Source organism: Lutjanus erythropterus, chromosome 10, assembly GCF_056507025.1.
Source record: "Lutjanus erythropterus isolate fLutEry1 chromosome 10, fLutEry1.hap2, whole genome shotgun sequence".
Classification (NCBI taxonomy): domain Eukaryota; kingdom Metazoa; phylum Chordata; class Actinopteri; order Lutjaniformes; family Lutjanidae; genus Lutjanus; species Lutjanus erythropterus.
This window is the reverse complement of record NC_139326.1, coordinates 29,840,744-29,867,918: the sequence shown is the minus strand read 5'-3', so window position 1 is coordinate 29,867,918 and position 27,175 is coordinate 29,840,744. Positions and strand designations below refer to the sequence as shown.

The window sequence follows — 27,175 nt, the reverse complement described above, 5'->3', positions numbered from 1 at the left end:
TTAAGCTAACAAGCAAACTTTTAGTCTGAGTACCAGCTGTCTGCAGAGGTGTCAAAAGTACACACATTCCTCAATCAAGTACCAGTACAGATACTTGTGTAAAAAAGACTGAAATGTCCTCGAAGTATAAGAGTAAAAGTAGCCATCTGAAGGACATTTTTACAGGTTGTTTCTGTGCAAAGCTAACTGAACTTCACCTTTTCTCTTCTCTCGTCTTTTTCATCTTGTTACACCTGCCATGGTATCGCACAATGATGAAAAATAAAAATAATCAATAATTCCCCTTAAATGCTTTGAAACTAAAGTAACAAGCCTGTAAGGTGTAAAAAGTAGAGATATTTTTGTTCAAATTTAGGCTAAAAGTCAAGTCAAGTAACTAAAAAATCTACAACCCCAAGTCTGAAAAAGTTGGGATGTTGTGTAAAACATGAATAAAAAACAGATTGCAGTTATTCACAAAAGGTTTTCAATCTCTATTCAATTGAATACAGTACAAAGATAAGAGATTTAATCTTCAAACTGATAAACTTGATTGTTTTTGCATATATACATTAATTTTGGATTTAATGTTTGCAAGATGTTCCAAAAAAGTTGGGACAGGGATAACAAAAGACTGGGAAAGTTGTGGAACACTCAGAAAATACATCTTTGGAAGATTCAACAAGCAAACGACTCAGTTGTTCTCAAGCATGGATGGATGGAGTTCTCCACTTTATGAAAAACTGCATAGACAAATAGCTCAACAGTTTAAGAACAACATTTCACAACATGGAATTTATGGATTGCACCATTTACAAGCCATAATGTAATAAACAGATTCAGAGAATCAAAAATATGCCTGTGACCTTTGACACCTCAGGTGGCACTGCATTAAAAACTGCATTAAAAACCCACATGATTATACAGAGGATACTACACTGGCTCAGAAACACTTTGGAAAACCACTGTCAGTAAACACAGTTTGTCACGGCAGCTACTAATTCAAGTTAAGACTCGACCATGCAAAAGTGAAAGCTAAGTGTGAACAACATCCAGAAACACTGCAGACTTCTCTGGCCCCAAACTCATCTGAGATCAGACTACGTATGCTGTGGTCTGACTGAGATCACAGGTCCTCTTCTCCAGAGCCTGCCGTGTTTAACTGTCACGCTTGGACCAGAAGTGAGAGATGAGGTGCAGTTTGCAAACTCACCACTAAATGTCACCAAGTCCTACACACTGGTCCTTTAAGTAAATGAACAAAGTCTTTGTAATTCTTTACTTCCCACCTCTGATTGTCTCAGATAAAGTTTGTTGTCATCGTTGTGGTATAAACTTTCCCAAATGTAACATAGCAGGACAGAGCTGCTGATGTTTGCCGAGCCTTATAGCATCCAGGATCAACTCAGTACTGAAAAGTGGAAATTCTAGTTATGAATGGCTCTTTCTTTTTTTTTTTCAACTTAACCTGTAACCCCACAAAATAATGTATGAATAGCTCCTGGATGTGGAAGTAAGACTGGGTTCAGTCAACAGGAGAGAAAGTAGGCAGAATTTGAACTTTGCATGCTCCCACACTCAAGATCACTTTTGCCTTCAGATGCGGTCGGACAACACGCTGCACAAACTAGTTGTTGAGCTTACCCCAGCCTTTATTCTGTCTGTGAAGAAGAAATACTGTAAAGAAAGAAGGAATACAGGTTAGAAAGCAGTCATAAGGAAGGCCAGGAAGAAGCTTGGCGTGAATGAAACACGAAGCCGAAGGACAAATAATGTAGGAGAGCAGACTGAAGGGTGTGTGGGTTGTACAAAGGCTTGATTGGGCTCCTCAGGCTGGTACATGTCTCCAACCTCAGACTCTGCACATCCCCTGACTCAGTAAACACACACACACACACTTGCACACACACATTCTTTCACATACTTGTGAATAGGCGGGCTTTCCAGCATGCATATACTCACTTATCTACTTATGAATCCATGGCATGAGAATCATAATATAATTACATAATGGCATGTGTTATAAGAATTCCCTCGCACCCTCTCCAGCCTTGTAAAGCAAGTAATTCAGATGTCGAACGTGTTTTAACACTTAATATGTTTCTCTCACTCTCTTTCTCCGTCTGTCTAGATCCGATGGGAGAAGAACATCACATTAGGAGAACCTCCAGGGTTCCTCCACTCATGGTGGTGGTGAGTGTTTTTTGTGTCTAATGATTCAAGTTACATCCCTCCTCACGCTGTTTTTCTTCATTCCATCATTGACAGTATTAAATAAAACGATTATTCTCCCTCCTTCTCCTCCCGTTTTCATTTATCCTCATCTCATTAATTGTCCCCAAAAGCTCTTCCTCAGGTTGCTGTTTGCGCTCACCTAAACTCGTCTATTCCAATGATGATAATAGAATCGTACTTATTGCCTCGATGCTGGATTACACTGCCTCTAAAATGGACTATTATTTTTATCTGTCGAGCTTTAATGTTTCTCTTTTGTCATCATTCTTCTCCCTGACTGCTTCTCTGTGTGTTGCAGTGTTTTCTGGGACCTGTACTGTGCGGCTCCGGAGAGAAGAGACACGTGTGAACACTCCAGTGAGGCCAAGGCCTTCCATGACTATGTGAGTCTGCACTGATGTGGCTTTTCTTGCTCTTTATGGCTCAGTAGCACAGATTAGCCCAGGAATTTGTGCTGGGAAAAGCTGTGCTATATTGAATCCCAAATTGTTGATTATTAGGTAGGTAAAGAAAACACTGAAGACAATATATACTGCCATTAAGTTGTACATTTTTTGTAAGTTTTTCAAGTTTCACTGGTTCTTTGAACAGTTAGTTAAGGCGGTACAAATGCTTTGTGCTGGCTGTCCTACTGTTTACCTCTGGAGACATTTCAAAACGCAACCAATGAAATAACAGCTGTATGTGACAGCGCAGCCAGAAGCAACCATAGCTGTATGGAAGAATTACAAGCAGAGGAGGGAGAGACTGATGGTCGAGCCTTGAAGGGAGCCCAAGACCCATAGAAGTGTGACCATTTTAACATTTTTGCAATGTCACAGTGAAGGAACAACACGGACAAATCTAGAGAAAGTTTTGCAAATCAAGGGTTCCCTTCCAGACACGATTAAAGAAAAGTGTTTCAGGGTTCCCCAAAACCTATAACACAGTGTTAAAAACACTCTATTAGCACATGGTAAGATGTGAGCAGTCAGGTCAGGCTGTGAGATTTGTGAATCATATCGTTTATGAACTTAGCTAAATCCAATGCTTACGTTAGCTTAGCTGTTTGTATACCAGGCAGACGGCAGTTGTAGCATTGTGCTTTGCCGCTCTACGCCCTACCTGGCAGTGAGCCCAGGACAAATTTCATGCAAACATGTGAATGCCCCTTTATATAACTTGCACTGTGCTGTTTGTCTCGATTGGCAGATAAGATCCTCCTGATAATTAGTAGTACAGTAGTGTGTAATAAAATGGTCTTTAAGAAAAAAGACATTTAACTACTCTCGTGTTTTTTGCAGACTAATAGCAGAGAGAAAGAGGAAATATGGACACAAGTGTCATGTATGACCTGGAGTCTCTGTTAACAGTGACAAACAGACAGACAGTCACATGCACTTGTCAACTTTCATGCACCATTTGGAAAGACATCACTATATAGACTCCAGTGTCCTTGGTAGGAGGGGGATGTCTTTGTAATTCTAAAAAACAAACAAACAAACAAAGACATACACAAAAAACGAAGAAACAAAAGTGAAGTTGTTCATTTTTGGGACTGTAACCCTAGTTCAAAATCAAAAGCTTTTAACCGAGATTCTGAACTAGTTCATTTTAATCTCTGTAACTGAAGTGTGAGCTGGTTCTTGTGAAGTGTGAACTTGCACAACACTGCAGATAACACCTCACCCCAGTGTCTCTGCTTCCTTGCTCGTGTTTTTTTTCCTTTTTTTTTACATTACACGATTTGAAATATTACGGCTTATCATACAAACAGCTGTATAGATGGTGAAAATGTCTATGAGTGGTTTGCTCCTGCTGTTTTTTATCACAATAGTAACTGAGGATGAGGATTTAGAGATGACATTGTTAGAACAGGTGCAAATTTTGGTGCATTTAAGGCATAAAGTTGAGACTCATCTAATCCCAGAACAATATACTTAACACAGCTGGGTTACCATACAGTATAGTGCAGCTTGTCTTTACAGCCTTGTAAAATGGTTTTATCTCTTCACGAATCTTTGATCTCAAGTGGTGTTTAATTGAATGCTCGTTGTGCTGTTCAAAGCGTGTGATCAAGAAGTGTGGAGAACAAACTGCTTCAGGTTTGTAGTACTTGCTGCACTTGTATTCTACTGGATAACAGCAGCTGTAAAAATGCCACATACACACACAGATATCCAGTATTGTCAGCGCATTACACTGAAGAGCAGCAGACTGGACAGGCTTGCAGACAGTGTGGCCCATGTGGTGGAAACATTGTTTTTTGCTGTGGCTTCTCAGTGTGGTTCTTCCTCACTGCTGTTCTAATTCCCACACATCAAGGCATGGGTTGATTTAGTCATGCACCATCCAGTAACCGGAATACGGCGAGCGGTGCCAGGGCGCTTGAAGTTTTAGATTAGCTGGTGGTGACTAAAAGAGAGGAAGTGCAGTTCTCCTCGCGGGAAGTTGCAATGTGGAGGATGGTGTGTGTGTGTTGGAGGAGGGGGTCTTCTCTCTCCTGCTTTTTTATGTTGTTGTTTTCCCTCCTTAGCCTGAAGTCTGACTCATCAGATTTGTCTGTGCTGTGGTTTATTGAGATGTATTGTTGGAAGTGCACAGGTCAGGGGTTTCTGCCTACCCCAGCAGGATCGTCCCTCCTCTTCTCTTCTCCGTGGTCCTCTCCCCCTCTCTCCTTTAGGCTGGCAATCCTGCAGAACCGGTGGTGGGGGCTCTCGTCTCTTTTATCTTCTCGCTGTAGGTGTGTGTGCTTGTGTATATGTGTGAGTGTGCATACGCAGGTGATGCTGCTGATGCTGCCGATGATGATCAGGGTGATGAATAGGCACTCCCAAGGACGAGGCTGCTGTGTGATGATGTCATCCTGGCTCCGAGGAAGGGAGCTGGAGGGCAGCGCGACCTCAGCCCTGAGAGACAGACAGAAAGGAGAGGACAGAGGGGGAGAAAAACAGGGGGACATGGACATGGATAGAAAGAGAATGAGTCAAGAAGCAGGACTCCTACACAGTATGGAAAGTATGGAAAAAAGAAAAAAGTACTGAAAAATATTTGTGCCTCCAGACTATTGTCTCTATTCTGTTTTCTAAAAAACAAAATTCTGAAGTTTTTCATGATGTGTGAAGCAGGCAGTCAGTGTAGGCAACTTTGTCAAAGTAACAGGCCAATGTCATATGAGGAAAATATTGGCTATCCTTCAGCCTCACGCTGTATTTTTTAGAGCTGCCCCCTGAAAGTCGAAGATTCAAATCATCAGTCGGAGACCCCTCAGTTGATTCTTCCAGTCGAACACCTTTTTCAGTTAGTGTGTATTCCAGTTGCTGGGTAAAAAATATAGAAGCTTTCAAAAATGCTCAAGGACAACATTTCAGTGAGGAATGATAAATAAGAGAAATCATAAATATATATTTGCTGGAGCATTTATTTTTTAAAATTCCTTGTGACAGCATTCGCTGGTGGTTAACTGATGTGTTTAGTAAACAAGTTTTAGCTCTTCTCTGTTAGCCGCGTCATTGTACACAGAGCAATGGAACAGCATGACAGGCTGTGAACCTCATAAACCGACTCTGTAAGTCAACACAAACCACAAATCAAACTGTGATGGAAGCAGAAAAGAGTGATGGAAGCACTGTTCACCACTTCACCAGAGCACACCGCAGAGTGCTCAGGGCAGGTAACGCTTGCTTGTTTGCATGTGCTTGTTTTTGCCACTGACAGGCTCAGATTTATATTGTACGTGTCTTACATATTATGCAAAACTGTAATGTTAATATCATCGTCAGCTTCGTTCAAACTTGATGGAAATAAATCCTGAATTCACAGTGTTAAGGAGTGCAGGCTGGTGATGTCGGACACCTTTTGAAGCTGAGTTGCTGCGACCTGTGGAGAGAAGCTCCTCAGGTGCCCTGATTTTGTAACCGAACTACTTACTACTACTTATGTTTTCAAACCACAGATGATGAAAATCTTACTGGTGAAACATACTCCTGTAGGCTGAATCTACCTGTGGAAAGTCCTGTTTATGAGTTATGCAGTGATGAAGGTATCAATAAAATAAATATCTTTTCTGCATAAGAAGATTTAACCATTTAACTTTTTTCAACTTTTCCGGTTCTTACTTATAAACTAAACTAAAAGATATGGGGGGAACAATAATGTGACATTTATCCAGTCACACTGGTTAGTTTACTTCCTCTTGGCCAGAGATGTTTGTGGAACATTGTCCAGATTTATGTGTAGGATGATATGGCCACAGTGGGCAACTTTTCCATGGGCTAGCTTGACAATGCCAGATACTGTGAAAATAATAAAGAAAGAAAGCTTTCTTTCACTCATCTAGCATTCTTAATAAAAGAAAGGTAGACATCAAATATGGTCTGAAAAATCTACCAAGGACTTTGGAAATGTGAGAAATTTGAAATGGAAAATGTGTAAGAACCCTAAAAACTATGGACTGACAATGAGAAAAAGATAGATGTCTTTTTTTTTAATACTTTTGTAATCTCAAATATTTCTCAACTCCAAAAAGCAAACAAAACACACTTACAGTAATTAAATGTAATTGTGCTGAAGATGACAACAACAGCATCTTGTTGTTTCTTCTTATCTGATTAGAATGGATTCAATTCAGGAATCCTTCAGAATGTATCTTAACGTCATTAGCCACCAGGCCACCAGCAACATCTTATTCTTACACTTCCTGCAGGGATGTAATCAGAGAATTATAATTAGACCAATTGTAATTAGACCAAGGTCACTTTCAATCAACTGTTCCAACGCCGCGCTGCTTCTCAGATCCAATCAGAGGTACTACCCACGTATCTGCCGCTCAATTAAAACAAAATGAGGGGACAACTGCGGTGGCCGTCGTTGGAAAAAGTAGCACGCCTTAATTTGACGCCGGTGTCTCTCTTTCAGTCTCCTGACTTTGAGACTGATGGAGATTCTAATCAGACATTTTGATGGTAATTATTTTCAGATAGCTAATTACTGAGTGAAGTCCTAATTAATGCTGGGGAGATGTAGGAGCTCATTCATATCATCTTTGGGTCCCTTTTCTTTGATAATTGACGGGATTGTGACAAAGCTTTTGACTTGATTTGCACCATTATCCCAGTTTGAACTACCTGCTGCTAAGATACAGTTGGCTGTGAGCAAATCTGATCTGTCTTAAGAACGTCTGTTTACATGTGCATGATGGTCTGCACGTGGCTGCGTACTGTATATGTCGATCATATCAGCAGAGCAGTGTGTGAGGACGCTCTTCCAGGACATTAATCCAGTAATCTAATGTTAAAAGGGAAAGAAAGAAATGACTGATGAACAAAGTGAAGAGAGATGCAATGTTATTGATTTCTATCCTCAGTCGAGGCTTTTCAGGCATCAGAAAGGCCGTTTACAGTTCTGTTAAGTGCTTTGTAAATTGTCTTCTTGATACTAAATGAGCAGTTTCCATTTGCAAGAGGCCATGAAGTCATAAAAACAAGCTATTTTTAAATTCTTATGCTTGGCCCGGAAATGGCCCTATTGGAGACAAAAGTCAGCTGCTTAGTTTCTTTTTTGTCTTTGAGGAGTAAGACATCAAAACCATGAGGGTCATTTCAGACTTTCCAAATAGTGTTGTGGGTTTGAAAGTCCACAGTGTTCACAGTCACTGTGACATCAGCACACACTAACATGACTGCATTTACAGCTAAATTTCATTGTCTCATGAAGGTATCAAGTTTTATTGCCTTCATGCTATACACAAAAAACACAATGTATCACATCCAATCAAAACACACTGAAAATACATTTACATAGAGACACAATAGAAGCCACTGGTACAATATTGAATGAAGATAACATTTACACAAACAAACTAATGAGAAGTATTATTCGAAAATTAAATCATTTTCCATGACTATTGTAATAATTTTTTTTTACATTTTTGTTTGAATTCCTTACCATTATGGTGCACTGTTGCTTTAAGGTAACACACCCTAAAGTGTGCTCTACAAAATAATTTCATGGAAACTTCTTTACATTATGTTTACATGGTCTATTTTATGAAAACACTACAATTATTTTTCAACCAACTGGCATCATAACGCTTATCATAGGGTTAAAATCAGAAGGGGATAAAATATTTAATAAATTAAAACAAAACACTATATACAGTCATTTGTATAGAGAGACATAAACATATACACTCAAGAAATAATTCTGTATTGCATTTTTTTAATTTTCATGAAACATTGAAACAACATCAACAATGTAATTACATCAGCAACATCATCGATGTAAACACAGAGTCCGCCTCCCCTCGTTCTGCTGCAGTCCTGTGTGTTGCTCCCTGTCAGTTCGGAGCACAATCCATCCGTCAAGTGCAGCACCATGATCCGGGATCTTGTTGAGGATCAGGTCTCTCTGTGTGGACAAAACAGTCTTCTGGTCTCCCATTGCTTGGTCTGTTTCATTTTTATGACCAGACATTAGTCAGGAGCAGCCTTCAGTCCAAGTTTGTTTAGCACAGTTCCTGTCGCCGCTCTCCTCCACTCCTCCTGGGATGGTTCATGTCTATGCGTCCGGCTGATTGGACTTGTGGCTTGTGGAGATTTATCATGGTCAGATTGTCTTTCATCCAAAGCCCACACCTCTTTTTCCAATGCCTGTGAGTGTATTTCATGGGTGATATGTGTTTCAGCAATAAAGCCAAAAAAAACAGATTTTTAAAAAAAAATGTAGCGAAACTTGAAGGAGCTGAAAAAGTGGGGAGAAAAATGGGGAAATATATGTGGTAGTAATTATATGTTTTGGAGTGATTTCTGCAGAAACAGTAGTTGGGACAAAAGCACTCTAATTTCTGTGATCTTTAACAAAATATGAGCAAATTAAAGCAGAACGAGAAAGAATCAAGCTAGCATGAAATTGCATGTAAGACCTGCAGAAACGATATTGAGCATATTAGCGGCATTTCTTCTGCTACATTATGACATTTAGAGCCTTTAAAATGTTTGCTGTACCGAACAATAGTCCATTTAATTGAAATACAAATGTGTCCATATAAATTGTGTTGAGTGCATCGGTGCGCGATTGTGAATTTGTGTGTGGCACATCGCGGAATAATTGTTCACGTACACTATACATGTTCACATTTCCCTCGGTGGATTAAAGCTCTGGGAGAGACAGTCTGGAGGTTAGAGCAGCAGACTGGTGGTAGAAGGGCTGACGAGTTAGAAAAATTGGGGGAGTTTGGGAGAAGTGATAAAAAAAAACCCTCCTCTGAGAAAGATATCTCACTCCTGATTTCAGCAGATTATCATTGTCCGTCAGTTGTACTGGTTGTGCTGTGCAGCCTTCAGATAAGAATGTGCTTATTAACTGAAGCAAGTCGTTTGTTGAGAAATTAGTCTCCCTGGATGAATCATGGTTTTTGTACAAAAAGTGATTATTGCGAATGAAAATATGCTGTGAACTGAAATTTGCAGGTGGTTGGGAAAGTCTGAACATGTTCAATTAGGCTTATCACACTGTTTGGGCTTTTAGTTTGACATGTTTGATTCATTAATGTGTGATGGATTCTCTCATAAAGGAAAGTCCCCAAAAAAACAAGAGTTTAGGTGCTATCCAGTCAGCCAGGAGAAGAAAAAATAGACCAATATTAGAGAACCAGGTCACACATGCAGAATCAGCCAGGCATGCAGCCTCACAGAGTGACAGGCGAAGATGGGCATTAAATTTGAAAAACTGGAACACAGACAGACGGACTAGCTGGCGATTTCTATGCATAAACATCCCACAAAATTCTAAGAAATGTGCTGACGCATTTTTAGCACTTTATAAAGCCAAGAGAGGGTCCTGATACCAGTTGAAATTCAGTTTTCATTTGTAACCATATTTTAATACCATAATTCCCAACCTTTTTGGCTGGTGAACCCTTAAAAGGATACTTTGGGTTTTTTTTTAAAAGTGGGGTTGTATAGGTTACTTATTTGTGGTCAAAGTATTATCTACAGAGGATGGCGGTCAGAAAGGAAACAACAGCCACTTGTGACTAGTGCTGCAGCTACCAATGATCTGCCAAATATTTATTCAATATATCGGTGAATAAAATGTCAGAAAAGGGTGAAAATTGACATGTACTGTATGTTTTCTTAAGTTGTAGTTCATTAAACCATCTGTGCCATAGTAGAAAAAGTAAAAGGAAAAAACAGTGGTTTAAACCCCTAAAATATACTATTTACTTTTACAAAGCTAAGAAACATTTATCAAAATACAGACTTATTGATTAATTGTCTGCCGATCAACTAATCCATTCATCAACAAATAATTTCAGCTCTGCTTGTGATGCCTCACACATTATGTCCACTTTGTAATTGCAAGTCGTGAGCTGTTCAAGAAAAGAAGTTTTTTTTTCCCTCTCAGGTTGTTTTATTTTTAGAAGAATGAAGAGGTGTAAGTGTCCTCAGTTTTCAGTAGAAGAAAGCACAAAAACGAGAGCTAAGTTTTATTGTGTTACAGTAGATATATTTTTCTTTCTTTTTTTTCTATCCTTCAGATTTATGTGGGAGACCTTGACCCCGCTGCCAGTGTGGGAGCCACTGTTTTAATGTTTTACTACCTGGCAAAAATTTGTAAACTGGCAAAAGTGCACTAAAAAGTGTTGTCATCGCATCCTTCTGGCTGCCAGTAAAAAGCTAAATTAAGATGAACAAAGAAGGGTGACAGATGGATGAACTAGAAAGCGAGCAGTAGTCACAAAATGTGCAGCAGACAGGCAGAGGTGTTTCAAGTATTTAAAGCAGGGAGAGCCCGGCTGGTATCATTGTGTGGCATCTCAGTGGGAGATAGCAGGCACACGGCAGTTAGAGGGGAAGAAGAGATCAAGAGGCAGTGCCAAGAGCAACCCCCTTTGATAAAAACGCTCCGTCTCACGCTGCTAGATCTCACATTCATACTCTCTCACTCATGCATGGGAACGTATTCACACCGCTCGATTTAACAGCAGCGCACATATTCTGTCTTTATTGTGCAGCCAAAGGATTTACACATTTGTAAATATGTAATAACACACAGGTCTGCTGCTTTACTCATTCACATCCTGATGCGCGCTCTGTGTTTGCTATCTGTGGAAAAACAAGTGCATACATACTGTGTGAGGCTGAAGGACAGGAGGGTGCAGCGACCCTGAGCTCCTGTCTGCAGTGAGAAACACGGTCTGTACAGTATGAACGTGTGCTGTCACACAAAGAGAAGCACACGCATACACCCACTTGACCATGGACATGTTTTCTGGTTTCTTCTTTGTTTTACTCCTAAAATGGCTCTTTTTACCCACAGTACTGATGTTCTGCAACCATAATAACCTGGTAACATACAGTATTTGTGAGCACTTGACAGCTGCAATAGAAAGGGCTGCCATGATAAAATGATAAATTATTAATGTTTAATTTCTTCCTAACACAAGCATGGCAATATAAGTCAACGTTTTCTGGCTAAAGTCTGCACTTGTACCGAGAAGATATCAAAACATTACCGTCAGATCGGCACTGAGTACATTGTCATTTCCCAAATAAACCCTCTTCATTTTACACACCGCATGCTTTTCTATTCTGCCAGCAACAGGCCAAAATGTACATGGTTGATGCAAGATTATGTTATAATTAGTGTGCAATTTGTAAAAAAAACAAAAAAAAACAAAAACAGGGAGAATATTTTCCTCAATAAAATTTTAATGAAAAAATTCACATTCTGGTTAGCTTGAACAAAATCCAATATTTTCTTTTGAACCGGCCATCTCTAACACTTTAATCAGACCTATGTTCAAACATTTAAGAGCCAGGGTTAGGGTTTGAGTCACCCTGTGTTTAGACTTCAGATGTCACGTCAGCATCACAGTCACATGACATCCTCCAGAGGATCGGCATTATCCACACACTTCAGAGCGCCCGCAGCAAATGAGCAGCCAAAGTTTCTGTACAATATGGAGTTTTCCTTCAATTTGTGTGAATATTCCTGGTCTTTTTTCCAACAACGTAATGCATAAGCACTGCAGTGTGTGCGTGTGCATGTGTGTGCGCAGTGGGTGTGGATGAGCAAAAGAGATAAAGGAAAAAAAATGGTGTCAGTGGCTGCGCTCAGAGCAGACGTGTTGGCAATCAGAACAGAGGGATTAAAGTTTAGCAGTTAAGTTGTCTAGTGGCAGTACATGTACAGCCTGCCCATGAAAACATTGCAGACAACGTCCAAGAGCTTCCTATGCCTCGCTTACCAGCTGCTGGGTGAAGTGAAGGGAGAAATCTGTTGGATTAAACTGTAGGAGAGTGAGCTGATGTCGGGCTTTTATGCACAGTCTGCCCCACCATGGGATAAAATATGTTTCCAGTGCCTTTTTACTGGGTACCAGCCTCACGTTTCTAAACATACTGTCAAAAAATAGACATGAAGTCTAAATAAATGATTTAGGTCGTGTTTATGCCCATCAGACACAGCTGGGATGCAATATGCAGACAGCTGCACTAATAAAAATGAAAGCATTTCCGATACGTGATACGTGCAAGTGGAAAACGCATCTGACTTGCTTGCGGTAGAGGCAGGGGGTTATGGTTAGGGTTACCAAGCTTTAGCAGAGGAGTCAGTTTAGGGGTGCGACCTCTGCTTTTTTGGCATACTCAAATCAGTGTTTTCATGGCTGTTTGTCTCACCCTCTATTTAACTTGACTTTTACTGTGCATTTTGTGGCAAAACATGACAAAATATGTTGTTGCAGTGTGATACAGTATTCGGTTTCAATAGATAAATGGTGGATTTATTGTGTCATTCCAAGCCTGAAGCACAGGCATCATCAAGGATCAACATGTTTTTAAAATAGCTAGTATTACTTATGAATGTCCGTCATCTACTGGAGGCACAGGAAATGCATTTAATTGATTCTGACCAGAAGTAGGGATAACACATTTCCCCACCAGGGATGCAAAATAAATGACCACAGCGTGGATATCAAAAGCAGATATCGGCAATTTGCACCCTGGTTACTTTCTACCAGGTATAATCAATTTGTTTTCAGTCTCCCAACTCCTCCACAAAAAATGGCCAAATTGAAAGGATGCTTGGAATGTTTTCAAATTACTCCTCTTTTCTACATAAAAAAAACTCCCCTTCAGAGACTCTCTTCAGAGCTCAGATCAAATAAAATCAATATTCCACCTCAACAATCCTTGCAGCTACGTTATTGACTGTGGGACTTTCTTTCCCCTGAAGTCGTCTTCTCAGGCAGAGCTGCCTCCCAGCAAGCTCCACCAATTCGTTTCACAGCAAAACTTTTCTAACATACAGTCAAGCCACTGATACTCAACTTGTATGGCCCTCCGACCATTTTTTAATTCACAATAAAAAATAAACTAACATGCTGAACAAATGTGCCAATTTTAATTGGATAAAATATTAATTATGCTATTCATTCTGTCTCTGGCAGAAGCAGTTTATGTTTATGGTTTATGTTTAAATTTAATGTTAATGTTTAAATTTTTTATTTGTAAACATGGTACACTTCTCATTGTGTGATTACTTGCTACTTTTAAAACAATGTGTGTTTGTAGTGATCTATAATTTTTTTTGGACACAACTTGCATACACTGTGGCTCTTGTTCAGATCCCTTTTTCCTTCAGCTTCATAAAAACAAAAATGCTTCAGTGCACCAGCTTTTAAGTCAGGGTGCCGGTCAGGTTGCATCCATCTGCAGGTGGTTATGTCTTCTGTCCTCACCAAAACTAAAATAGCTTAGTTTAGAATATAAATGCGACACACGTTACGTGACACCATCCAGTTGATTCAGCCATAAGGAACGTACAGACCAGTCTTAGAAAATTGTTACAGGTGGTCATGATGTTGAGAATTCAGTTTTAAATTTCCAATTATCAACTCATCTGCATTGATTCATTATCTTTTTATAGAGCATCACATTGCCTTTAAGAACTGTATTTCCCCCACCCCTATTATGAACATCTACAACTAGAATGCAGTTGCAGTTACTGAATGCAGTGAAACATCTGATTTATCTGCCAGTCACTTTAATTTAATTAATAAGTTAATCAGGGATCTTAACGATTAATCATTAATCAAGTAATCATGGTTAACAACTTAACTGGTTAAAAAATATGTTAATCGATAATCACTATTCCAGAAATGGCAGTAATTGTGCCTCATTTGACATTGTTTTGTCTGGCAGAGAAATTTCTTGAGTAAGGAAACTTCAACCTTAAAAAGAAAAAAAAAGAGAAATAAAAAATGAGATGTTTGTATCGCATTAATTATTAAACTTAAACTATCAATTAAGGAAGTGTTTCTCAAACTGGGAGGCCAGAGAGCCACTGCAGGGGGGGCCTGGATGACCAGGGGAAAATATTTAGTAAAACAAATTTTAATGAATATGATTTATGGAAGGAAAGCAAACAAGAGTTTATTTCATCAGTGACTTTCCCAGTCATTGTTTGTTATTGATAATAATCATAGAGTGGGAGGATGCAAACCTTTTCATCTTTTGAAGGGGGTCATGCCAGAAAAAGTTTAGAAACCACTGGGTTCTGGAAAATTCACCGAATTTGTAGCCCTAAAGTTAATAAGTTAATAAGTCATTTAATTTGGAAATAAAGCATTTCAAAGAAAGATGAGTTATCAGCCTTTTAATATTTTTATTTTAATTAATGTTATCTGATAAATAACATTATTATTAATGTTTGTTTATTTACTGGCCTCCTGTCATTTCACTAAAACGACCCCAGAGCAAAGAAAGTTGAGTATCCCTGGTCTAAGCTGCACCATCAATAACTTGTTTTTCCAAGTCTTTGTTGCATATTGTTGCAATTACCACCAGCTGCATTAAGCCTTTTGAAGATAATTTTACCTCTGACTGGAACTAATTATAAAATGATTAGTTAGTTCCTTTAACTATTTCATTTTTTCCTTTGGGCTTGCATTTTTTTAACCTTGTAATTTATCAGGAAATAATACAAAAAGTAGTGCAAACTGGATCACCTTTGTTCTGAAAGCAGCTGCAGATTCAGGCATTCCTGTCTGCAATAATAACAAAATAAACACAGAAGATCCTGTTGGGGTCTGATGTTTTATTATCTGATTATGGATTAGCATAAAACAAACCTTAGAATGAACGGCTTGATTCAGTGGCATGAAGTGCAAACTTGTGTGTTTGTGTGCTCACACATATAAAGAGACAGAGCAAAAACAGAGAGGACAGAGACAACCTAGAAACAGAGACTCTGTTGGCTCCAAGCATTGTGGGTAACAAGCTGATTCCAACCAGTTGAGAACCAATGGGGGTTGGGGAGACCCCCAGTCTGTTTCCAGGGAAACAGAGCCCTTTCTCCTCCTCTGTCTCTCTCTGTAAATGTCTCTGTGTGTGTCTCTCTCTCACACGCTCCCATGTTCCTTCTCGGCGGTGTTGAGGAGGAGGGAGATGTGGAGGTGACTCACTGTAACATCATTGCCATGGCAATGAAGAGTGAGCTGAGTGTGGAGGGAGTGAAGGGAGAAAAAGAAGGGGAATTTCCATAGGTTTGAGCAGAGTTTGTCACGATCTCCAACACTTTGAAAAAGAAACAGGGAAATTTTAGTGTCTAACACTTAATGCACGCTGGGCTGCCTGTATTCTACTTCTCTGCATTTCTTGATGAAAACACTCCTCACTCTGTTTCTCCCATGCTCCCCTCCCCTGCTTGATCCTCTCTTTCACGTCAGCATTTTTTTTTTCGCCTCTTCTCTCCCCCTCACTATCTCTTTCCCTCTTCTCTATCCTGCATTCCTCTTCATGTCTCTTATCTTCCTTCCTCTGTCACTGGCCTGTTGCGCACGGCCCTCTCTGGTCTCAGAGGATTGTGTTTTCCGCTGCCATGTTACGCTGAGTCATGTCACATGCGTGTTTGGACACGCCAAGGTGGAGTGTTAATGCGATGTCGACATATGCACGCCTTGCTGCCGTGCAGCGGCCCGGGCAGGGGCAAAGCCGAGGGCCTGGCGCAGACTGGAGGGGGAGAGGTTAACTGAGGGCAGGGGAAGACAACAAGGTGTAAGAATGAGAACAAGCTCTAACAGAGCGGTGGGATACAGAAGAGCAGTTTGTAGTTTGACTGCAGTTATTATTATTGATTATGAAAATCAGGGGCTTAGTCAGGAGCATATGTTTTGTGTCTGCAACAGTTTAAGGACAGGTGTTAAATTGCTGTCTGAGCTTTCATACGAGCAGCTTCAGTCTTTAAGACTTTAAGAAAATTTTTGTTTAATATTAACTGGAGTTTAACTTTATAATTAATCACAAGAGAAAGGGAGAATGAAATGAAAGATTTAAGAGAGTACATGAGTTTGGAGACGCAGAGAGGAGTACCAGTACAGAAGCTTAGTGATAAACTTCTGTGGACAGGGTCAATGACAAAAGGTATTTTAGCTACTTAAAAAAAGGTCTACCCAAAAAAATCAGTGTAAGTGACAGTGTACACAATAGTTAGAATATTTGCAATTCTACTTTGCCACCAGGCAGCCATTTCTGACAGGAAATTGCCCTTATCTAAGCCAAATATCACTCTCTCCAAACCAACCAAAGTTGTTGGTCTACCACTGCCTTGATCGGTTAGGTAGTTTGTGTCATTGTGTGACATTAGTGTTTTAAATGGTTTGGTAGGATACACTGAAGTCATGCAATAACACAAACACACTAAAAAAATCAAGGCAGTGTTAGACCAGCAACTCCCATGCAAGGTAAAATCACTGATTTCGCCTGTGGAGTTGGGTTGTTTTAAAGAGAAAGATATTTGACTGATATTAGGGCTGAAGAATTCATTGAAATATCATCAAAATGATCACACTTTTCACATCACAGGAAGCACAGTATTTGTTAAAGGCAAAATTTCTAAATAACTTTTTAAATTAAGTAGTGTGTCTACAAATCATATTCAACAGACCTCAAAAATATCTTTAATACAAATCCCTGCAAAAAAATAATAATTTTAATAATTTTACATCTTTATTTTCAATGGAAAATATATAAGTCCCTCTTCTGTTGCAAATCATATCGCAATTGCAATATCAGTCAAAATAAGTGCAGTTACATATTTTCAATCATGACGCTGTAGCTTATAAAACAGTGGTGTCCTGTCAGAAAAGGCTGTCTGACAGACAGGCATATCTGTCAGACAGCGGCAACCTTACAGGTGTGTGTGTGTGTGTGTGTGTGTGTGTGTGTGTGTGTGTGTGTGTGTGTGTGTGTGTGTGTGTGTGTGTGTGTAAGGGATTACAGTGAATGATCCAGAGATTGAGCTGTAGAAGTTGCTGCAGGTCTACAGAGGGAGAGCAGGAGGGCAGCGAGAATGCTGACATGATCAGACCAGCACGTTATCTCTTTGACCCCAACTAACCCCAGTGGTTTTTTGCTGTTGTAGACACCCATATCCTTATCTCGCACTGCCTCTTGTGTCCGGACTTCCAGCACTAAAAGGACGGCAAGATGAGACACAGAAAGTGACTTCTCACTGCTGCTTCCTATAGGTTTGACTGACGAGTCTTTGAATAATTCTTATCCACTCTTCAATCTCTCAGTTGCATTATGATATAATTTAAAAGAACTGGATCGATTCAGTTAAAATTCCCTGGATTTCAGGTGAATCGATATTCTGTCTTTGCATGACAGTCTCCTCTTCATCTCAAGCTGTAGCTGTAAAATCTTCAACCTCTGTGTCTCTCTACCCTTTTCCTCTCTGTGCTCAGTCCATCTCCTTTATCTCCCCCGGTGTCGTTGAACTGAGTGAGATAGTGGTGGGAGAAGTGTGGCTCCCCAGCACCAAAGTGACTATCATTTTCAGCTCTGTATGTGTATCTGACAGTGCATCAGCCCGCGGCTCCACCTCACATATTATACAGCTCCTCGCAGCCTCCAAGATGTTTACAGGGGTCGATAATGACATCAGTGATAAAGGAAACACGGCCAGTGCCGTCCACCTTCACTGTCACCCCCCTGTGCAGCTGATATCACCCCACCTGTAATCACCCAGTGAGACCTGGTAGATTAGTGTTGTGCTGCCATTTTACCTGGTAATCACCTGTAATGTTACACCAGAGAGCGGCTGTGTGCTGTGGGAATGCCGATGTACAGGATGCGGTGCTGCTGAAGGTGATAAAGACTGAAGGATGAAGAAGAGGGTGAACATCGAGAGCAGAGGATGTTGTGCAGGTTGAAATAGGTGACCTCTTCCTCCTCCATTTCTGTCCAACTCAGGGTCTCTTTTTTTGTTAAAGGAAAATCCAGCTTTGGTCATCATTTTAATTAAACACCACAGTAGTTCTGTAAGAAAACATTATGATTCTCAAAAAAGTCACTGTACCGTGTTATTGTGATACATGCAGTGATAAGCAGCATTGGTTCATTTGGTGTTAAACTCCCAACCACAAGATAGCAGTGTTGTTATCTGTCTTCACTGTTCTAAAACACAAAAAGAGTTACTTTTCCAACGCAGATTTTATGTATATGGTGGTGTGTTCTTTATACTATGACAGTTTTCTTAAAATATTTAGATAGATTAAAAAAAAATAGTAATATATCACCTTATTTACATGATCACAATATATCAAACTTAAATCAGAACCCCTGTGTTGTGATATGTATTGAACAGCCAGACTGTTGCCAATACACAGGCCGTTGTTCCATCTTCAAGGTGTTGTGCTTGTGTCCAAGCGACTGAAAACACACAGCGCTCTTCCTAAAACGCTCAGCTGGGAGTACATCGAGCACAAAAAGGCTTTGGTTACTATGATATGGAATATTCATTCAAGTAATGTTTAATTTATGTGTTGCAAGTACCTACTTTTGCAGGTAGTTCATTTTATCATGTTGACATTGTGTTGATCTATGGATGTCATCCAGTACAGAAATGGATACTCAGAGACCAGCAGTACTAATTTCTCCTCCATTGTTGTCAGTGTTCAGCACAGTACATGTGCTCCCATTGAAAACAAATACTTTGATCTCATGAAAAATCACTTTGGTGAGCGTAGCCCCTTACCTTTTTGGTGACATCACCAAAAATACATCACCAAAAGTCTCAGAACTCAGCAATAAAATGATCATGCAGGTGCTTTTCTATATATTTATGTGTTTTATGGCAACATTTATGAACTGTTGTCATGGAGTCATGAATAAATGAACATTGTTTTGTGGTGAGGAAAAAATATGCCACTTGAAGCCAGAAGGACTGTTTGGACTGTGTTTATTTCACCAGATGTACAGTATGTTTATATTAAAAGCCTGTCTGTTTAGCTTTAAGTTTGGGCTTAACTGCTATGCAGTCAATAAATATTTTAAGGATTCATTCATTGTTTTAGGGTTTATATGAGGTTTGTTGCCAATAAAAATGTTTGCCAAATGCATTTTTAATTTGGTAACTTTAAACTCATAAAAACTACAAAAAAGAAATAGGATGTATGAAATATGAACATCAGCCAAAGAAACTTGGGTTTGTCCCATGTTAATATGCAAATAACAGACAGACACATGGATGTACTCCCATAATGTTATTTTTTTCCTGGCAGATTGAACTCAGCCAGATATTGATGCTAAACAGCAGAGATCTGGGATGAAGTGCACAAAAAGAGCGCTTTCTCCCACTCGCTGCTGTGTTTTACTGGTGTAACATATGGCATGTTTTGGTTAAGAAAGGGAGCTCTGAATGCCAGAGGGCGATTTTAAGCCTATCTGCCTTGAAATTGAAAAGTGAGTTTTGGAGGATTGGACAGTGGAGCGTGTTGATCTGTCTCTGGTCGCCACGGGAGACTGTGAATAATACATGGTTAAAAGCAGAGCACACCCATTCTCATCTCTATGCTGCTAAACACACTTCTTCTTCTTCTTTTCTCTCTCTGTCTCTTTTACTTGTGTGCTCCCTGACTGTGTTTTCTTAGTTATAGATACTGATATACTCTTTGCTTCTCACAGTGACTGACAGAGTTACAGTTTGTGCGTATACACTAATACAGAAATCAATCTTCTTATTGTGTTTCCGCTCTCACACTTTAATGTGCATATGTGAATGTGTGTTTTGCTTGTGACTGTGTGCGTGCATGTGTGTGTGTGTGTATATGTGTGTGTGTGTGTGTGTCATGCAGACTGGTAGCATCTCTTCTTTCCATCCCCCCTCCCTTGTTCAGGAAGTGGACTAATGGCATTTGAGAGAATGGAGAGAGTGGGAAAGAGGGAGAGGGAGGAGGGACGGAGTTCCTTCCTGTGCGGTTTGTCATTTGTAGATCCTGTTGTACTGCGGGTGGCCTTGAGACTCAGTTCCACACCCTACCATTGCTCCCCCCACCACCACCATCGCCACAACCCCCACCCAAAAGCATCTACAGAAAGAAGTCTTCTTTCATGGTTTCATATTCCTTCTGTCATTTGTCACTGTAATTCAGCATTTCCCAAACAGGACCTAAAATGGGTCACTGACTAGTTTTTATTGGGTTCCCAACTGGCAGAGAGAAATGCATACTACATTTCCTCAAATAGTGACAGACAGTGCAGAATGAGAGACAGAGCAAATCTCAGCGATATCAACATTTTTATGATATTCTACACAGGGGACAAGAACATCGAGAGTCAATAGCAAAATACAGCTGAGGTCTGGAACAGTCACCTCTCTAATGAATAAGTATAAGTATAATCCAGCACAAAAATGACAAATCCATTGTCCACTGTGAAGGTTAATGGTCATTAATGGATTAAATGTTTCAAAGTCATTCTTTATAGCACAAGCAATTTTTTTTGCTATTATTTTACTATAGTTTTGACAGTGCAATCTATTAATCATTTCAAAGAGAAAATATTGGCATCAATGAAAATAATCATTAGTTGCAGCTCTGATAAGTATTCTGACAGAGAAGTAGACTGAAGGATGAGGCTGGTATCAGTCCACTGTATATTTTTCTTAGCAAATCCCAGTAAATAAACAAAACCCACAATGCATTAGTCCAGTGAGTCCTGGCATGTTCCCCTTCAGAGGCTGAAGAAGTTCACACCCTCCTACCTCACATTCATTATCAATCATTAATATTGTCTCCCAATACTTGCTTTGCTTTTTTTCAGTCTGTGTTTCTCAACCTCAAGCCCATTCATTCCTACTAAATATATACATCTTTGAAAATTGTTCACATTTATGTAATTTCAAATTTTAAAGACTTTCCAAAAACAGCTGGGTGCTGTAGTTTTACACAAACACTATCCAGACAGGAATACTGCATTTGTTTGGGGCTATTAAAGTATATTATACCTACATATAATATCACTATCAATCAATATAAATACACATTTGTTTGATTAGTGAGTACTTGTGTAACATTGTGGCTCATTTGTTTATGTCTAATAGTTTTTGGACAGAAATTGAGGAAAGAGGCTTTGCTGGAAACATTGACTTATTGTTGACAATAAGAAAAATATTAAATATCACCAGCCCTCTCCTTTAAGTATACTTCAGACATGTGATAGAAGCACATTGTTATGCTGGTATATGAGGACAAAAAATGAGACAGAGCTGATTTGTCTGAGAAGCAGTGTGTGCCTGTGAGAGACAGACAGAGAGGTGGAGACAGCAGACAGCGAGCGACGCAGTTTGAGACAGTGAGAGAGACAGATAAACAGACAGAGAGAAGATAGACACAGACAGCCTTTTGAGATTCCACTCACGAATCTCTGAGTGTCTCTCAGTCTCTGAAGTATTGAATGAAAATGACTCCCCACCTTCACATACACACACTCACGCACACACACACACAAAGTATGCATGCATTACGCACACACACATTAGCGAGGAACACAATGGGTAAACATATAGGGATGAAAGAGTTTGCGAGTTATCTCATTAAGTATTACTGAGCCCTTTAGTCTGATGGGATTAGTGTACTGTGAATGTAGTATGGACAAAGTCTGATTAGGTTGTAAAGTAGAGAACCGTAGTGTAATTGCACTACATCTCAGTGTCTCCAGTTTTGTGTATTTTCTGCAGGAAAACACTGCATGTTTTGATCACTTTACATAAAATCTTTTCAATTTACATGTTTTTGTTTTTTTTACCATAATGAATCAACTCCCATTTCAGCACTTATTCCACAGTCCTGTAAGAAAAAGGATGCTTGATAAGACAGGGCAATGTGGTCGCACATTATATCTGTAAAGTGCCTCATTGCAAGTGGAAAAATTGGACATGTGGCCTACAGTATGCAAAACTATATACTTTGTAAGGGCGGTTGCAGTACATACTAGATAGATAGATTGCAAAGAAAGAAAGAACAAAAATCATGACAGAGTCGGGTTGCCTATATGGGGGCATCTTGATGTTAACATATGCCACATTCATCGCAATTTTTGACCACTTTTCTTTTTTGTTTTTTTGTTGGTGTATGTTGTCTTGGTGGTTCTTTACTACCAGAGGAAAAAGTTCTGAACAGATTTTCACACACACAAGACCATGAATATGCCCATAGAATAAAGCGACTCCTGTCTTTGTCAGTTTTTAAATCCTAAACCTCAAAATCTCTTTTTTTGTGTTTATACTTCTTTCAGGCACTGATCAAATTTTACCCTCTTTTGGATATTTTGTCTTGTTAAACGCACCCGATGTTGCAGTGCACTGTACTGTACGCCTTGTTGTTTACGTCTGGTATACGGTAGCGTCCTCCTGGAGGGTGGTGGTTTGAATAATTTATGCAACAAATGAGTTTGCCAGGAGATGCAGGTGTTCATCTGAGGACATGCGGGGGCCATTCCAGTGCTTCAGGTTTCATCACAAGCACCTTTTGGTTACAATGCCAGAAATGTAGGGATCACAGTGTACAACAAGCCACAAAGAGCAAATCATTGAGCAATTTGACGACTCGTGAAATCAAAAGGCTTAATGTAATGGGACTGCTGAAAGGACAGACAGATGGATTGATTGTCTTGTTTTTTAGACTTTGAAATCAAGTCTTTCTAGGATCTCTGAAAAAGGACATCAGTGCAGAATGAGTTGAGCTGGCATATAGAAAGCAGTCAGATCATTTGGAGGGGTTTAGATGCATTGTAAAGGCTTTTTCCTAACTGCTTAAAAATGGCTTACATTAATAAGACTTGATGACTTAATGATTTTCTTTTGGGGGGCATTGGGACAGGAGCATGTTTACCACTGTGATACATCACCTTTGCTTTTAACAACCCTCAGTAAGTGTTTGTGAACTGAGGACACTTATTATTAAAGTTTTAACAATGAAATTCTTTCTCATTCTTGCTTGATATATAACTTAAGATGATCAACAGTTCAAGGTCTCCAATGTTGTATTTGCGCTTCCAAATGCACCATACATTTTCAGTGGGAGACAGGTTTGGATGCAGGCAGGTCAGTCAAGTACCTGAACTCTTTTATTACAAAGCCACATTGTTGTAACGTATGCAGAATGTGTCTTGGCATCGTCCTGCTGAAATAAGCAGGGACGTCTCTGAAAAAGACGCCTGGATGGCAGCATATGTCACTCCAAAACCTGTATGCACTTTACAGAATCTTTGGTGCCATGATGCCGTGGGTACTAACACACCCTGATACCATCAAAGTTGCTGACTTTTGAACATCCATAAACCAATATCAAATGTCTTTTATTGCTTTGGTTGCAACTTTTTTGAAAATGTTGCAGGCATCAAATTCAGAATGCCTGTATATTTACCAAAAAATCAATGAAGTTTAACAGTTTGAACATCAATTTGCAAATCAGTCTGTCTTTATTGACGTTTTACACAGCGCCCCAACTTTTTTGGAAGTGGGGATTGTATTGAAAGTAATGCAGTACAAGCACAAGAGGTTAGCTTTCATTTACCAGCTGAGATTTGTGAATCATTTGTGAGATAATCTGGGTTTTATAATGGGTCTTACAATTGGCTTACAAATTGAATCAGTAATCAACTCCATTAGTTGAAGAGCAATGAATATTATCAGTGGTATACTTGACTGTTTAAGCACAGTCAAAATGTACAAAGACTCACCACACAAGACATTGTTGACACTTGAATTCACACAATAAAATACACTAAGATTCAGTGTGTTAATGTACAAAGCCATCAGCTCAATATCTCATTGTTCCTCTCAGTCGGCCTTGTCAGAAAAGTGTAAGCACTAATGTGTGAGAAGTGTAAATGACGGGCTCATTAACAGTGTGTAACAATCTGTGTGCTTTTTGATGTTTACAAAGGTTAAGTGCTAGAATATGTCGAGCTTGGCTGTGAATCAGTATTTAAACAGAACGGGCTCACAGGAATTCATTGAGTCTGATTCAGAGTAATTTACTGTAAGAATGACAACCAAAACATTAACTTCCTGGTCGTTACACTGTTGTAGCTAATTGTAGCCGATTGTAGCATATTGATGTGGTCAGATTACATCAGGTGACACACACACTGACTGTCAAACACAATTATCGATAGCCACGGCTAACTGCTTGCATTTTAAATGGAGGTAGATTAACAACGTTACCATCTCAACATGTTTATCAGCAGTTGTCTGAGTAATCATTACCATTAAAAATGATGGTCGCTCAAATAATTATCTATAACTATTGACAAGTCGGCAGATAAAGGTAATTAGTGAAACTGAGTGAGTCTAAATGTTAAATGTTGAAATAAACACCAACTCTTCCCAGTCTGTACTGATACCAGGTTTCATGAGTCTACAAATCCTTGAGCTTTATCAGCTGTTTGCCAGGACACTTTAAATGAGGGCTGAAATTGTTATCATACCCATCAGTCCAATTGAACTGACTTAATAGTTTCTTTTCTTAGTGCCGGAGTACTGTATAACAGCTTTAGGCCCTGTGTGTTTGTGTGTATTCCTGCCTGTACAGTAATTTACTATATCCTAGGAGATACTGTATCTTTCAGGCCACACCAGCACTGTATTTGGATGTAAAACATCAGATAAAAACTAATGAGATGATAGTCATTTCTTACATCAGAGTATAATATGGACAAATATTTTTCAGAATCCATCAAATTTGTTCTTTATGCATCTCAATTGTGATCTCAGTGTGTGCTTACAGTATACAGTACATCTGTACTATGTGGTGGACAAATTAAGTAACAGCAATAATGATTATAAATGACCAGCACTGCAGTTTCTTGTTACTGGTTAACATACGCAGACTTGTAAAATATTGTCAAAAATACAAGGCCTGTTGATCAACAGATAAAATGCTAAGTGTGCCTAACAGTCAGATTTTATTTATTTTTTGATAACAATACTGCAGCCATTCTGGTGCAGAATATGTGTTTTGGTCATTGTGATTCAACACAATACCTGGAGCTGAGTATCATTTAAAAAGTTAAAATACCAGGACCAATCCCATTACCCTTAAAATGATACAGATCCCAATCGAATGCCTTGTAAGATAACTTTTTTTTTTTCCTACTGCCATATTTTGTGGCATCTCGACATGCTAAACTGCCAGCTCTGTCCAATACACCGTGCTCAACTCCAACACAACGGACTCCATGCAGCTGCTAGCTGTTCGCCAGTCACATCTTGCATGAAACTGAATACTTGCTGTGATTAGCTGTGAGCAAAACCATACAACAAATAGTGTTTTGTTTTGTTTTTTCTTGATCTGAGTACAAAAAGAATTGAATGCAGGTATCATTTGACCGGAGACACGTCGATACTCCTCGGTACTGGGTTATTTTGACCGATATCTTAAAGAAGTATGAATACTCATTCCTTACAATGCCTGTTTGATGTTTATTGACTTTACATGAAGCTAAAATGAATACTGAATTACTGTACGTTAAATGTTTGCTAAATGAGTATATTTATGAGTTGTCAGAAATAATTAATAATCTTTTCTAAGAAGTAGATGTTTATCACTGCTAAATTGAGCAATATGTTAATGGACTCAAACTCTAGATTGTGTATTTTTAGAGCAGAGAGCTTCTGTTTTAGGGATAATGGGCTTAGCTTTACTTTGACAGACAAGTAAAAGCTGATCTGCTTACAGCGTAGGGCTCGTTGTCACTTGTCTTTGTCAAAGCACAAGGTTGCGCTGTCTTGTGCTCGTGTAGGTCCAGCGTCCCTGCAGCCTGCAGGCAACCTGCTTGTCCCTAAGCCTGAGAGGAGAAGCAGAGGGAAACAACTCACTCCAATATTTTGAATTTGGACTGTAGTACCCATTTTTAAATGCTAGCTGACTGTGTTGCATATTTCACCTTTAATTAGTGAGCTGTAGAGGTGCTGGTAGGCAGATTTTGATACCATTGGACAGAACCAGGCTATCAGTCTCTTTCCAGTCTTTGTGCTAAGCTAAGCTAACTAACTGCTTGCAATAACTTTATATTAACCGTACAGACCATGAGAGTGATATCAGTCTTCTCATCTCGCTCTTGGCAAGAAAGCAAATAAGTCTATTTCACAAAATGCCTAACTACTCCTTTAAATAATGGTAACTCAGGTCTCAGACTTGTAGACTATAGATGCTGCTGCACATATTTCACACAAGCATCACTGTGCAAACCATGTGACTCCTCCAGCTTAGTGGCGCCTTAAGAACAAACTGGAAAAAAGATTCACAGGCTCCTCACCAAAGAGGCTTTGTGAATCCTCCTCAGTGTGATTCATTCTAATTTTCTAATGTCATTTGAGTCAATCTGATCTGTCATAATCAAGAGAGACTGTCAGTATAACAGACGAGTTACATGTTGTTCCCGGTGTTGTTTCCCATAGATGAAGGGTGGTGCTGGTTTTGGGGCAGGGATACATCCTGGTTGTTGTTTTTGTTTTTTGTTTTTTTCCTCTTGTTGCTGTATTTGGAAAATGCTGCTTTGTCAGCAGGTCAGGTAGATTTTTTTTTTCCTCCCCGAGTTCTCCTTTTCCTGCACAAACAAACATTAAGTGCACTCACACACTCAATGCTGCACACACACGCACACACTCATAATCTCTGCTTTGTCCT

General features: G+C 39.4%; 1 protein-coding gene across 1 annotated transcript in view; it reads left to right on the top strand.

Annotated features, from left to right (window-relative positions):
* The window catches only part of ssbp2a (single stranded DNA binding protein 2a), an 84,121-nt gene that overhangs the window by 44,545 nt on the left and 12,401 nt on the right, over nucleotides 1–27,175 (top strand). The window contains exons 3-4 of the mRNA XM_084728999.1: nucleotides 2,111–2,172; nucleotides 2,513–2,597. Of these exons, the coding sequence (XP_084585125.1) occupies nucleotides 2,111–2,172; nucleotides 2,513–2,597 (147 nt within the window). The remainder of the gene's footprint in view (nucleotides 1–2,110; nucleotides 2,173–2,512; nucleotides 2,598–27,175) is intronic.